The sequence below is a fragment of the Microtus pennsylvanicus genome, chromosome 2 (assembly GCF_037038515.1).
Source record: "Microtus pennsylvanicus isolate mMicPen1 chromosome 2, mMicPen1.hap1, whole genome shotgun sequence".
NCBI lineage: Eukaryota > Metazoa > Chordata > Mammalia > Rodentia > Cricetidae > Microtus > Microtus pennsylvanicus.
In genome coordinates, this window is record NC_134580.1 from 13,076,779 (window position 1) to 13,091,935 (window position 15,157).

The window sequence follows — 15,157 nt, forward strand, 5'->3', positions numbered from 1 at the left end:
CGGCAGAGGGCTGTTCCCATTCCCACCCAGCCTACCCCACCAGCCGGCCAGCGATGCCACAGCCAGGGTCTTCCTGCTCCGGCTGACAAGGTCATTGTGCCTATGACTTCACTGTGGGGATGAGGATTTCCATCCCAGGCCAGGAGTTTAGAGCCAGGCCCCTACAACCTGAGAGTATGCTGAATCCTGAGAAATCCCAAGGTCAAATCTGGGACAGACACCAGAGAGGGAGTGCCCAGCTTCTGTGCTCTGGTCCAGACTCCACCTGTACCAGGAATTAATAACAAGTCCTGTCCCCTCTCCCCTGAGCGTTTTGCCTAACGAAAGGTCACTGTTCCACCTGTGTGCATGGCTTGGTTGTACGTGTCTGCAGCAGGACAGTCTCCCCGTCTGCCTGTTCATGCTTGCTTCCATGGAAGGCGCTGCCTACAGGAAACATGCCCTGTGTGTGGCAGGTGGGGTGCCAGGACCGAAAACCTCTCCGCAACAGCTTGCAGCCCCCAGGCCATGCCCTCTCAGGCCTGCCAGCTGCAAGGATTTGAGTCTTTAATTTTTAAAATGTAATTTGAAATATGCAATCTGGAAATTAACTGCATCCAGATGCCAGGGCTGCCACACACACACACACACACCCCGCCCCGCGCTGCCTGCCTGGAGGGAGAAGACGAAAGACAGAGTCCCAGGTGGGGCATCTGTGACCCATCCGCCCAGCCTCAGACAGTGGCAGGCGCCGTGTGCGGGACTGTGTGACTCAGCTTCCTTGGGGTTCCCAAAGCAATGATAGAATCTTAGCGCTGGAGGAGTCACAGTGTGTCTGCGGAGCGGAGCAGCTACATCAGCAGACATCAGCAGACAGCTGCAGCCTGGCCTGGCCTGGCCTGGCATGGAAATCCCCACCCCCACTGTGAAGTCATGGGACCGATGATCCAGTCAACCGGAGCAGGAAGACCCTGGCTGCAGCATCCCTGGCCGGCTGGTGGGGTTGGCTGGGTGGGAATGAGAACAGCCTCCTGAGGAGTTCATCCATAATGAAGGCAGGATACACTGGAAGTGGCCCAGGCAACCTTACAGTGGGGACACGGTCTCCACAGGTGTCGGTTATTCAAAATTCACTTTCTATACTCTTAGGGAGATGAACCTCGGTTTCTGTTTTGAAGGAGGATTGATGACATGTCCTACTTTGGGGGTGTAACCATGAAACTTAGCAAATTGACATGAAGTCCTGGAAAGAGAATGAACCTTGGAGGCTGGGGCTGCAGCTCAGACAGTAGAGTTTTTCCTAGTTGCATGAAGCCCTGCATTTTATCCCCATTACACAAAAGGTTCATGTTGGCATATGCCTGTAACCTCAGCACTTGGGCAGGCAGAGACAGGAAGATTAGGTATTCAAGGTCGTCCTAAGCTACACAGAGTTGGTAACTAGCCTGGGCTACATGAATCCCTGTCGCAAACAAAACAGAAAGAGACAGAGAAGAAACCAATGAAGGCAGGCTCAGGTGAAGCCAGGGGTGGCAGCAGATGACTGGGATCCCAGCACTCGGGAGGCTGAAGCGCAAGAATCTAGCTAGTTCATGGCTAGCCTGGGCTAGAGTGAGACTCTGTCTCTAAACAATCACAAATAAAAGGAAGTACTCAATAGGTCTAGGCCCAGACAGGCATAGTATCTTGTTTAAGGCCACACATCAAGACAATGTGTGTCAGTCAATGCCATTGTGTGTGGCACAGATCTGAGTCTTGGGTTTAGTAACCTGGGAGGTAGACTTCACTTCTACCAAAAATGCCATTTTCCTTACTAGGGAGATGTCCCAGTGGAGTTAGCTGCTGTCTCTTCTGGCCCTGTTGCTAATACGCTTTGCCAAAGGGCTGGGCCACAGGGCCAGGAAGCAGCATGCTGCATACAAGAGCCATCTGGACCCAGTGGCACACCTAGACAAGGTCCCCGAATAAACCTATAAACACCTCTCTCCAGCACTGGGGCGGAACCGGGTGTGATGGGGCTGGCACTGGCCAGAACCATGTGAGCAGAGGTGCCATGGCCATTCCTAGGGGGAGCCATCAAATGCCACAAGTGACTTCTTCGTCATTGATCCTCTCCCGTTGCCACAGATCATCCTGTCCTAGATGAGGACCACTACACCAGCCTGGGCCATGGCAGTCCATGTGCAGAGCCACTGGTGTCCCAGGAGCCCATCACCTCAATGCAGCTGGATCCAGGAGACAGCTGGACAGATGTTACTGTGGCCTTGTGTGCTGCGTGGTTTCAGACACTCTTCCACCCTCTCTGGGCCTCAGTCCTGGCAACTGGGCTTGTTCACCTGTAATCACTCTGTATGGGTGGCAGGGAAGTCCTGGGGGTGTCTATCTGGAGTGTCCAGGCAAGGAACCATGGTAGCGCTAGAAGATCTTTTCAAACATGATGATGTGTAAGGAGCTTGTATGCCTGACGAGCTTTGGTGGGACTGTGCGGGTGCGTAAAATGATTCAGTGATGCCCACCTTACTCTGGCAAGCCAGGGTCACTGTTCAAAGCACGCTTCAAGATGCCAGGAGGCCAAGGAAGAGGCCATGTGGGGAAAGCAGGGTGCTGGGGCTCAGGCCAATAACTCCACACTGCAGAGCGTCACTGTGGCTACTGAGAAAGGAGGGCTTTGGCAGAGCCCGGAAAGAAGAGGCCTTGACAAGCTGGCGAGGCCCAGGAGTGTCAGCTTCTCTGTCTCGCTGGAGACCCCAACCCTACACCTGCAGGCCCCTCTGTTCAAGCCACCTCCTGGTATCCTGTTCCTAGAGAGAGAGAGAGGCAGAGAGGGAGAGACAGAGACACAGAGACAGAGAAAAAGAGAAAGAGAGAAGCAGAGACAGAGAGAGAGGAAAGAAGGGAGGGAGGAAGGAAGAGAAAGAGAGAGAGAGAGGCAGAGAGGGAGAGACAGAGACACAAAGAGAGACACAGAGGCAGAGAGATAGAGAAAGAGAGAAACAGAGACAGAGAGAGGGAGAGAGAGAGAGGAAAGAAGGAAGGGAGGAAAGGAGGGAGGGAGGAAGAGAGAGAGAGAGAGAGAGAGAGAGAGAGAGAGAGAGAGAGAGAGAGAGAGCACAAGAACTAACTGATCTCTCTGGCAACTCTAACAAAGGCCTCTCCTGACTCGTCAGGGGCAAGGCCTGTCTGGGAGGGGTGCAGGGGTGCCTGGCTGGCCCTAATTTGGCCCTTGGCTGCCTGCATGGCTGGAAGCAGGCATCTTGCTGCGGTGGTGGAATTGGCAAAGCAGTCTCCTTTCATTCCATGGCTTGCCTTTCTTCCAGGCAGCCGGAACCGCCACACACCACTCTGCTCATCCAAAAAACACAAATAAATAAGGCAGTGGCTTCGACTAGGTCACCAGCCCACCTCCTGCTGACTCATAGTGGAGAAGGCGGAGCCCGCACTCTGAACAGGGCCCTCTGGGGTCACCACCGCTTGCTTGAACCAGCAGGCCGCATCCGCACAGGTTTGGATCTGCCTGAGGTTCTGGGTCTCCAGCCTCAGTGGAGATGAGACAGCTTCCCTGGCTTTGGAGAAGGCCCAGCTTCCTGTACATGTGTAAGGAGTGACAGAACAGGGTTCCTGTGTCCCTAGCCTTGACTCTTGCCATCTCTTGGTGGCCTAGGACAAGAGACCTCATCAACAAGTTTCTGGTCTGGCCCTTCTTCTACCCAAGAGCCTATGAAGCTGATGGAGACTCCAGGCCCAGGGTGTCTGTAAACCTGGTGTGGCAAAGGCCTTAAACAGTAGTACAGCCAACCGGTGGTTTCCCACCAGGAGCCCACCCGAGAGTAACCTTCTTGGGCTCTGTTTCAGCTGCCATCCTGACTTCTGCTTCCTCATCCTCAGTCGCATCTCTGCGACTGACTCTACCTGAAAGCCAAGCCCTGCGGCAGTTCCCTGGCCTGGACCCTCCCCACAAAGTCCCTGGGCCTGGAAGCAGGAGAGAGGGTTCCCATGGTCCCTCAGTGGGGTTTGCTTCCCTCACAGGCCACATTCTGGCTTCTGTGGCTGATTAGGTCCCCAGAGGCCTCATCTCAAGAACAGGCCTGGTGATACAGAGACAGCTTAGAGCCCTCAAGAAAGGATTCTGGTCCCAACCAATTGGAAGGCCCTGCCCCTGGCTGGGGAACCCCATTCCTGGCTGGGAGGCCCTGACCTTGGCTGGCAAGCCATGTCTTATCTGGAAGGCCAGGACCAACAAGGTCTCATCCCTCTCCCCTTGTCCTCTGCAAGGAGTTTGCCCAGAGTAACCTTTCCCTCCACCTGTGTCTACCCCACTTTTCTTCTAAGTCTGGCTGCCTCATCTCCCTTAGAAGAGGTGCTAGCTTGGGGGTGAGGAGCAGGGCCCAGCTGCCTGCATGGGCTCACCTCACATCCCCAGAGGGCCAAAGCTCTCATCTGTGGAAAGGGGGGTATAAGGAATATGGCTCCTTACAAAGGAGGATGCCCTAGGATAGCAGACCCCACATCTGTCGACAAGGTGTGTATGGGATGCTCCCGACATCTGGCAGGTAGAAGTCAGGGAAGGTCCTACAAGGCGCAGGCCTAGATGACCTCACAGCAAAGAATGACCAGATCCCAGCATCTGGGTGCCTTGTGGGCAGTCCCTGCCTGAGCCTCTCCCCTAAGGTCTGCCTCTAATTAGAAGACTCTCTGAAGTTCCTAAGATGCCTTCCAGAGTCCTAGGATGGCTGTGGTCCCCACTCTCCTTGTGTGTCAAACCAGCTGTGGCTGGGAGTCCCATGGCCTGCATAACAGGGCAGGCAGCTCAGACTCAAGGATGCTATATCCAGGTGTGCTTCTGAAGGCTGAGGAATAAAACCTCCAGCTAAGCTTCAGAGATTCACTGTTCCTACTCCCTCTGGCAGCCAGCAACTACAACCAAGCCCCTGCTTGTGGGAAACCCTGTGTGAGCAGATTATAGAAACCTGTGGGCTTCTCAGGAAGGCTCCCAGACCCCAGGTGCCAGACCTCAAGGAAGTGTGGCCCTGGGGCTTTCACAGGCTCCTATAGCACTCTGGAGTCCCAGCCTCAGCCCTGTCCTACACTGCTTCCTCGTGGAATTAGCCCATGGTCTCACAGAAGGCTTAGGCCAAATTCCAGACTTGGTTCCAGCCCTGCTGTGATGGACGTGGACTTGCTGAGCTACTTCACACACAGGATTATTCCGAGGCCCAAGCAGATGGCAGGATATTCAGAGGGAAGCACCAAGCATCAGAGAAAGGAGTTCTTAGGAGCTGGCCATGGTGGGAGGAGGAGGAGTTTGGATGAGAGTCAGAGTCTGCATCTCCTGCCTACCCAGAGGAAAGCAGCACCTTCCCCAGTGTGAGCAGAGTCTGGTAGCAAAACCTCCAGCCCCAGCGTCAGACAGAGGCAGAGGCTCTGCTCCTCAGTACTGCTGCTCCCAGCACTACCAGAGATCTTGTCTACAGCCACTCCATGACACCCCTACCCAGACCCCTATCCTGCTTCGGCACCAGGAGTTAGTTTAGCCTTGTGTGTACTGGAAAAACATCTGAAGCCTCCTGTAATGTCAAGGAAGATAAGAATGCCTGAACATTGACCCGTTTTAGAGATACTTGTCTATGAAGAAAGAAAGAAAGAAAGAGAGAGAGAGAGAGAGAGAGAGAGAGAGAGAGAGAGAGAGAGAGAGAGGGAGAAGGAAGGAAGGAAGGATTGAGGCCAGAAAATGTGAACGTAAGCCTGGCATCAAGGCCATTCTGTGACCCCAGGTCTAGAAGGCTGCATGCAGGTTCTGGGGCTGTCCTGGGAGCCCCTGCATTGAAAGCAAGGAAGAAGGGATACAGAGTGATTGCTTCCAAGTGGCATAACTGGAAACAGGAGAGAATCAATTGAAAAAGTGTTACGAAAACTGAGGGGGAAATTCATAAATAAAGATCACTAATTTTTATCATCTACAGTCAGAAGAGGAAAGGGAAAGACGCTATTTCTGACAGCAACATGAAAAGAACAAGGAGAAACAAATGCGGACAGCGCGCATGACTTCGCTACGAGGAAAATCAAAAGCATTGCGAAAGAAAATTTGAAGGGCTGGGCTTAGCTCAGTGATGAAACACTTGACTAGAAAATCTGAATCAGTGGGCAAAGAAGCTATATTCCCCCCCCCCGCCTTTTTTTCTTCAAGACAAGGTTTTTCTGTGTAGCCCTGGCTATCCTGGGACTCACTCTGTAGAGTAGACCAGACTGGCCTCAAACTCAGAGATCCGCCCGCCTCTGCTTCCTGAGTCCTGGCATTTAAGGTATGTGCCACTACCAACCAGTGAAGCTCTGTGTTCTTGAGGAGAAACAGTAAACACAGGGGGAAAAAATAAAGAAAGAGAAGAAACAATATCACAGAACTTTTTTCTTCTATGAAGCTGTAACTCAGGAACTGCAGTAGAAGAGACCAATAAGATTTTTGGTTTTGTTTTGATGGGGGAGGGGGAGCAGGAGACTCACATAAACTCAGGTGTTAACAAGCCCAGGATAATTAAACCACAGAAATATGAAGACAGACCAGAAGTCAGCAACTCACACATGTTACACCAGCATATGACATGTACCAGTGAAGGTCATGAAACTATGACACTCTGCCCTGGGACCCGTGTGCACCTCATCATAGCATAGGGTGAGTTTGAAAGTCACACCAGCAGACAGGCCGGGCTGTGATGGTGCACCCTTTAATCCCAGCACACAGGAGACAGAGGCAAGTGGATCTCCGTGAGTTCAAGGCCAGCTTGGTCTACAGAGTGAGTTCCAGGACAGACTCCAAAGCTACACAGAGAAACTCTGTCAAAAAATAAAAAAGGCAGACAGTTCAGCAGGGACACCGGGCCTTGTTGGACTCTGAAGGTGATATGTTCCTCTCAGGCTCACAGGCTTAACCTTGGTCAAAACTCACTTGGTCCCCAGCTGGTGGAACTGACCTTTAGGACAGGTTAGGACACTTGTTAGAAGAAGTGAATCCCCAGGATTCAGCCTTGAGTCTTTATTAGAACGTGGACCCACTTCCTCTTCACCTCCCACTTCTCAGGTACACTGTGACCAGCCAGCTTTCTTTGCTTTCTGCCACACTTCTCCTGCCTGCTACCGTGTCTTCCCTGCCACAGTGGACTGTGTCCCCAGGAACTGTGAGACAACGTAAGCCCTTTTTCTGTTGGGTCACTTTAGTCAGGGCATTACATCGCAATAATGCAAAAAGAAAGCAAGACACGCTGTGTGTGGAAGAGATAATAAAATCCAGCTCTTGTCGGAAAAGTTACATTAGAATAAACCTGACCTAGACAACAGATCAGAGACTGAGAGGTAAAATCTGAAACACAAAATAGAAGATCTAGGAGACCTTTACAATGATCTTAGAAGGAAAGGCCTTTCTCAATAAGGGTCAACGTTAGAGGCCATGAAAAAAATAAATGGGTGTCCTGTGATCACAGGACCGCTGAGCATGCGCAAAAAACATCTCAAAGTGAAGGGTACCCTGGAAAATATTTGTATCAATATTTCCTTCATATATAGAGTTCCTGTTTAAAAAAAATAAGAAAAACACCAAGAATGTAACAGGAAAAAAATGGCAAAAGTCACGTTAACAGCCAGAAACACAAAGACCCCAGTGAAGGACAGTCAACTCTGTCCAGAGACGTGTGTGCCACCTTGACTCATCATGCTCCCCTTGGTACAGCCCCCTGCTGCTCTGCCAGTAAAATTCCTCTGGAGATCTCATCTTAATGGATTACCTCTGAAGGATCAGTCTCTGCATCAAAGCCATTACCGATACCATTGGACAAGAACTGGATAAACGAAGTCAAAAAACAGTTTTGGGAAATTCCAAGCTTTGCAGACTTGACCTCACTCAACTTCTGCAGCAGGACTGCCTGGTGGACACCCCCTACCCGTTTCTCGGGTGGGAACAGCAAAGCTCAGAGAGTCAGGCCAGGAACCTAGGCTGCCTGAACTCCTCGCAGGCAACCTCCCCAGGGCAGGCGTGGGCAGTGGCTGGAGCAGTTGGGAAGGGGGATGGTACTCACTTGTGCATGTAGCCCTCGGGGCCGGCCGTGAGGTTTGCCTGCATGACCGCCTGGAACTCTGTCTCGTTGCAGCAGTATTTGAAGACCGTGTTGTTATGGTGACAGCACAGGACGAAGGTCTTGTTGTCTGAGAGCCGGGGGCAGTGGAAACCGAAGTGGTAACGGCCTTTGTGGTCTGTGTAAGGCTCACAGACCCGGAAATGTGCGGACAGGACTGGAATATAGAGACACCAGGTTCACCAGGGTCCACTTGGCAGCCCACAGATGCCCAGCAGAAGGGACTGGCAGCCTGGTCCAGGGTCCTGCTGGCTCCTCCCTTCCCTAGGAAGAGCTTCATCTCCACCCTAAAGCCTCCTGGACCCCTGGTCCCTAGCTCTGTCACAACAGTTTGACTACTGTATTCCAGGCTGAGGGCTCCTTGAAGCCCTCCTCTCATCTCAGCCCTTAGTGACTAGACACTATTCTGTATACCAAGGGCCTCCCCTCTTAATCCACGTGGCTACCCTAACAGGCACGCTTGCGATGTCACTTCGCAGGTAGAGAAACTGAGGCTCAGAGGCCTAACAGACTTGGTGGAGCTGGTCAGTGGTGATGACCCAGCTCCTGCAATCTCCCCCACCTCCAGCTTGCTCCAGAGTAGGCTGGGTGTGAGCCAGGCTCTCCTCTGTGTCAGCCTACGTAGGACCTAGGGTCTATTTGTACTGAAAGTGTCAGCTCCTCAGCGCCTCGCATTCTGAAAGCTGTTGCCCCAGACTCGAGCAAGGTCTTATCTGGGTCCCACACATACAGCGCTGTGCTGGCCCCAGATCGTCCCTCCCTGGCCAACAGAAAGAGGCCCCTATTCAACCTCCTCTGCTGCAAACCAGGATGAACTGATAGTGATAAACAGGACCAAATGCGAACAAAGCAACAATGGAAAAGCTGGAGCGGCTGTCTCTGGCTTAATTAGTATCTTCATGAAGGGCTCACTGTATCTAATTTGTATCGCTGAAAAGGGGCTTCTTGGCGCAGGCATCTCCCAGGCACAAAGGCCCTGGCTTCTTAGAGCTCCCACGAGAAGAGCTGTCGGCTGAGAGGTTATTAGATTGCAGCCCACACAGCACCACCGCAGGGGACCCCAGCAGGCCAGCTGGCAGGGGGTGGGCACCCTGAGAGCTGGCGCCTAGGCTGGCTCCAAAGGCCCTTCCCAGAAGGGCAGTTTCTCCTTCTGTGGTCCCGAGTGGGAAGGTAGTGGCTCTCCAGGCTCCAGCCCACTCTTGTTCTTGAGAAGAGCCCTGCCCAGGGACACGGAGGTTACTTGTGTGATGCCCCAAGGAGACATGCCACCGAGTCCCGTCTACTCCCATCACTCAGAAGAGAAAAGCGAGGCTCAGAGCCTTGGCTGGCCAAGCATGCTAATCAAAATGGAGGCTCTTTGCCCCCTACTCAGCTCTTTGTCCCCGTGGGGTGGGGCAGGGGAGGGTAGCAGGTTTGGATCTATTCTGACACACCCCTGCCATGGGGATGCCCATGTACTTGGGCTGGGAACCTCTGCCCCAGAGCAACTGCACGTAGTGGGATTCACGGGGAGGGGCAGAGGAGAGCACTCAAGTACCATGGCATGGTTCTTGCATGATTTGAAGCTCTGTTGTGGCTCTGTGTGCTCAGTGTGGGCACCTGGGGATGCTGGACACACGTAGAGTGCCAGCTGAAAGACCACGCCTGGCCCCTGGCCATGAGACACAGCATACAGCAGAAGGCTGTCAGGCCTTTGCGGAGGTAATTGTCAACACAGGAGAGATGGGCAGGTCCTGCCCAGGACCCGGCTCGCAGCCCCACAGCCATTCCTGGATGCTCTGGCCACTGGCCTTAACCATTTGCCAGTGACCAGAAGGCCTTGCAGCTTCCTCAGGGATAGAGGAGCCCCGGGCTGGGACCAGGATTGCTGGGTGGATACCCTGGTGGAGGATGGTACCCCCCCAAGCTCTTAGACACCCCCTTGGACTCCTCCCCTCGTTGGAGAAGGATCAGCACCCCTGTGGTGGAGACCCCAGGGAGCTCTTTGAACACTTTCAGTGCAGGCTCACTTCCTCCAGCTCTTTGGGTTCTAGCATCCTAGCACTTGTGTAAAGCACTGTGAACCCCAGTTCCAGAATCAGCTGTTCTCCAGTTGTGTGAACCCCCCACCCACTTGCCTTCACTGAGTCCCTGACCTCAGTGGTAACAAGAAGTGACTGGTTCTTTACACCCAGATTAATGAGGACCAGCCTCCTCCCCGCCTCCATTACATGAAGAAGAGCTGGGGAGGTGAGGACCAGGGCTCTCCATCACATGGAAAAGAGCTGGAGCGGGTACGGTCCCAGATTCTGGTCTCAGCTTGGCCTCTACTCTGCTCTCCGGCGAGTCCTGCCCCCACCCTACCCACTTCACGATCTCGCTCTGAGCTACAGCCCAAACAAAGTGTGAGAGAAGAAAGCCACCAGTCCTAAGCCATGACTTGGCCACAGTGTGGGAAGGTTCAGAGAGAAGAGAGAGAGCCACACACAAGAGACAGAAAGAGACAGAGACCAATCAGTGAGAAAGAGATATGAGAGAAATATATGGGAAAAACAGAGACACATAAGAGAAAAACCTAGAGAGGTAGAAAATATACAAAGAAACAGAAAGGCGCAGAGACAGAGGAGGAGAGAGGGCGAGACACAGGCAGACAGGGCCACGAGAGGCTTTATGTAGGGCCAGACTCAGATTAGGTCTTGGCTGTCCAGCTGGGCTGTCTGTTCTTGGCTCAGGTCTAGGTTGGAGGCACGAAGGGTCTGGTTTCTGTGAGCCCAAGACTGCCTGTGGTATCAGTCCGGAGACTGACTGGTATCGGGAGGGTGTGGCTCCAAATCTTAAGTCTGAATCCTGGCCCCTCTACTAGCTGTGTTCTCCAGCCTCAGTTTCTCACCCATCCAAGAGGTAGATCGGCATCGTCTACTTTTGACTTACAGAACTAGAGGAACAAATATGAGTGCAGGCCCCTGGCAGCCCCATTGCCCCCAGTATCCAACAGCTCATCCCTGGGTGGGAACCAGCATCAGGAGACTAAGATACCCTGTCCTGTCGGCATGCAGAACCCCAGCTGCAGCTCTGGCCTGGAAGGGACCCCCACTTCCCGCTAGCCACTGAGCCCCACTGAGGTTTTACCTGCAGGAAACAGCAGAGAGAATACTGCGAGAACGTTCCGGGACCGCTGGCCACAACTGGTCATCATCCGGCTGGCATTGACCCGTCCGGCGCTGCCTGTGTAAGACACAGAGAGTCACGGCAACTGTCTCTCCACACTTGCTTTGTTGCCCGCAGAGGAGGGACAAGCAGACAGGCAGCAGCCGGCAGGAGCGTGCGGGGAGCCTGGGCGGGCGAATAGAGGATGGAAACACCTCCATCCAATTTCCTCTCTGGAATGAATGACCTTCCCCCAGCAGCCCCATCACCTCCTTTGCTTTTCACAGCAAAATGAGACTTAATCAAAGGATGCCGACGGCTCAGGTGGTGAAATCACCATCCAAAGTGTCCAGGAGGAGGGGGGACGACAGGTCTACTACCTCTGCCACCTCAGGGCTTGAGACCCTTGCCTCCCTGCTGTGTCTCCGAGGGTGACTTCCATTAACCTCTCTGTAAGCAGACACTGGCCAGGCCACCCTTCTGGGCACCGGGGACACAGCAGCCGATTAAAGAGGAAGCAAACAGTGGAGAAGGAAGCCTTCTCGGATGGTGTGTGTCTCAATGTGGAAGCCACGACACTCACAGGTAAGCAGGGGACAGTGCTGGGAGACTCGGAACACAGCAGAGGCTCCAGTGTGTACTCACACCCCCACACCCACACCTTTATTTACAGAACCCAAATAACCTAAGATTCCACAGACATGGGGGGATAAACAAAACCCATGAATAGACACGGTGGAATATTACTCAGCATTAAAAAAGAAAGGCACCAAGCTGGGGGAGTTTATGCCTAGCATGTGCAAGGCCCTGGGTTCAATTCCCATCACTGTAAAAATGACAGGAAGAAGGCTCTGAAACACTCTCCGATATGGAAGAATTTGCTGGCTGTTGTGTTTGGTGAGACAAGACAGACCCAGAAATACAAATGTGGAGTGATTCAGCTCGCTCTCACTGGGGCAAAGTGCCTAGAATCCTCATATCTGCAGAAACAGACACCTAGAACTTGGTGATCACAGTCCACATGGTGCATGGGTAGGCTGTAGACTCCCATCCCTGCCATCTTCAGGGTAGGTCCCTGCCCCTTCATGTGGTGCTAATGTCTCCACAGCAAGGATTAGCAATCCAAGGACAGTCAGGGACAATGCCCTAGTACACTGTCAAAAACATAGCTCAGCGTGGGAAGGGCCATGCCCAGGCCACAGAGGGGTGTCCCTCTCTCAACCCACACTGTCCCCAACTCTTACTCAGCTTCTGCGGCTGACTTGATGCCACCCTGCCCTCAGGTGCTCTCCACCTAATCACAGAGAGCAGAGGGGATCCAACTCAGGCTGCACCCAGTGAACAGTGTCCTCTGCCTCCCTGAGGATCGAGTCAGGGTTGGCTGAGGGCCACTGGGGTGATCTGGAGGTCGGCAATTGGCTAACTGTCTCTAGGTCAGGCATGGATGTGAAGAGCCCTTCTCCCAGTAGCCTGGGGGCCATATATAGGTACCTCTAGGAACACGTGCTGACCTTGGGCAAAGCTCGACATGTCACAAAAGCTCAGCACTGTGTGTCCTGGTGGTGGCACAGCCCCTAAGGGCCTGTACCCCCTCCTTCTATTCCCTCTTAAACTGTAAGCTGCTTAATTGCTCTGAGTTTGGCCTCCTGCCCCTGGCCCTGCTGGGAGGAAGAGCAGAGATTAAGGCTTTTGAGAGCACTTAGGAGAGGATTTCCATATGGAAACCCACAGGGTCAGCTCCAAAAAATGGAAAAATGCACTGTGAGGAGTACCTCTGAGATGCCCACACCCCATGGGAGGGGGGTGGTCTCACACTACAGACTCAGAGGAGACGGAGAAGCCTGGGGAGGCCGGCTGGGTGTTCAGATGCCCATTCCCCATCTCTAGCCTGTGGGGCCTGGCTGCCCCACTGCTGTCTCTGTATCTTAGGAGGGACTGGGGGAAGGGGTTGAATCTAAGAGCTGCTGAGCACCCACCACAACCCATCTCTCAGCTTCCACTCCCAGCAAAGATGCTGAGGTTGTCCTTCAGGCTGGGGTGAGTCCGAGTCCCGCCATCTTGGAGTCACAGATGCACTGCCCCCTCTGGGGTGTCTGTCCTTATTTCCACTTGCCCATCAACCTAGACCTGTGGAACCCCATGCTCTCCTGACACCAATGTGTTAATTCACTTACTCCCCTGCTAGGCTCCTCAAATGGACTCAGAGCTCAGTCTACCTTCCCTGCATATGGCTCTGAGCACACAGAGGAGCAAGTCACTGTCCACAGTGCGGGCTGTTCCTTGTGTCTACAGCCGGACTTTTCAGGGCTCACTCCTGGGTTCCTCTGTCAGGTCAGAGGGCCCTGGGCTGCAGGGCCCAAGCAGCAGGCTTAGCTTAGGGTTCCCAGGCCCTGAGGGAATCCTGGCCCTACAGGATCCCAGCCTCAGATACTCAGGCCTCTCTGGGATGGTGGCATGCTGCTGCCCTCAGGGCCAGGCCAGCTGTGTACACTTCCGTCTGCGGGCCCAGCAGGTCCTGCCCGTGCTAAGTGACCATGTGGCTGAGTCTGACTGTGAGCAGCCTGAGATGATCTCACGGACTTAATGGTCTTCAGCTCCATGGTCCAACTGAGCACTGGGCCCCCACCTGGGTCTGGCCTCAGAGAAGTAAATCAGAACTGAAGGCCCTGGCGGGGAGGGGACATCACACTGTCAGATACTCCCATCTGGGACATGCAGAAAGTGACATCCGCTGGAGAGGGGGCAGGGACTGAAAGAGGGCTTATCTCCCCTCTGCCATGCCTCTGAGGGCTGTGCCACCCCGACTCCCCACCCCCATTGCTGCCTTATGCTGGCTGGGTCTTCACTGAGCATGCTCTGTAAGACACACAGACCAGTTCAGCAAAGAGGAAATAAAAGCTCAGAGAGGTGGAGTGACCTGCCTGATCTCACACAGTCACTCAGACAGGAGGCAAAGAGCAATCTACCTCCAAATGCCAAAACAGCCAAAACAGTGTGGAGGCCTCTTGAGGCCTCCCAGGGAGCGCATGGCGCCGGCTCATCTGAGGTTTATCCTTGTGTGTTCCAGCACTCTGAAAACCAGTCAGCTGCCTAAGATGGTAGCTCTGCCGCCAACAATAAAACCTCTGAGTAGTCCTAGAGTGATGTGGGACTTCCCTGGCTGAGGGTCCAGGATCACGGTCGGCACGCACCACCGCGGCCCACCTTCTCCACGGGTCAGCTGGGGACTGCTGCTCTGAGATTTCAGGGTTATTTTTAAACGCCGAATATGGCGAGGCTGGGAGGGGAGGAAGAAGGGCATGTGAAGAGAAACAGGCCTTGATGAGACGGATGAGACCCCACCGCCAAGAGTGGATCTGTTTTTCCCATCAGCAAGGCTCAGCAGGGCAAGGGCATGGTGAACAAGGGACAGAGGGACAGGAGGGACATACTGGGGGCCTCACCAGTGGCCCATGACCTGGACACTCGGCCACCTCTGGCACTTCCTGCTGCCGTCTTCAGTCCTACTGTTAGAGGGTCAGGATCAGCCAGGCTGGGTGACGCCCTCCAGGCCAGTCACTCTGCCTGGGGCTACTTTCTGGCTCTCTGACACCTTTTGTAACCAACCACACCTCTAGTGATTGGGAGAGCCACCTTCAATCTGCTGGGCCCTGGAACAAGGGTTGCTGTGCTGCCCCCAAGACTCTGCCTATAGCATGAAGGCCTTGCACAAGGCTGCAGCCAGTGTCCCAGCCTTTATGTCTCAGCCTCAGCCTGACAACCCAGCTCCCAGGCAGGCATGGTCCACATCCCACGGTACACACCAGACCACTCGCCCACCTTAGAGGTCAAGGCCCTGCTCCCCACTGGGGCCTTGGCTCTACCTCACCACCCCGAATCACCTGTTGCATAGACTTCTGCCTCCAGGGTCTATGGCTCCCCTGAACCTTTGC

General features: G+C 53.9%; 1 protein-coding gene across 4 annotated transcripts in view; it reads right to left on the reverse strand.

Moving 5' to 3' along the window:
- Shisal1 (shisa like 1) overlaps window positions 1–15,157 on the reverse strand; it is a 111,968-nt gene that overhangs the window by 25,487 nt on the left and 71,324 nt on the right. For all 4 annotated transcript variants that reach the window (XM_075960213.1, XM_075960212.1, XM_075960211.1 and 1 more), the window contains exons 2-3: window positions 11,208–11,303; window positions 8,043–8,256 (exon numbers count right to left, since the gene is read on the reverse strand). In XM_075960213.1, the coding sequence (XP_075816328.1) occupies window positions 8,043–8,256; window positions 11,208–11,274 (281 nt within the window). In that variant the 5' untranslated portion in view covers window positions 11,275–11,303. The remainder of the gene's footprint in view (window positions 1–8,042; window positions 8,257–11,207; window positions 11,304–15,157) is intronic.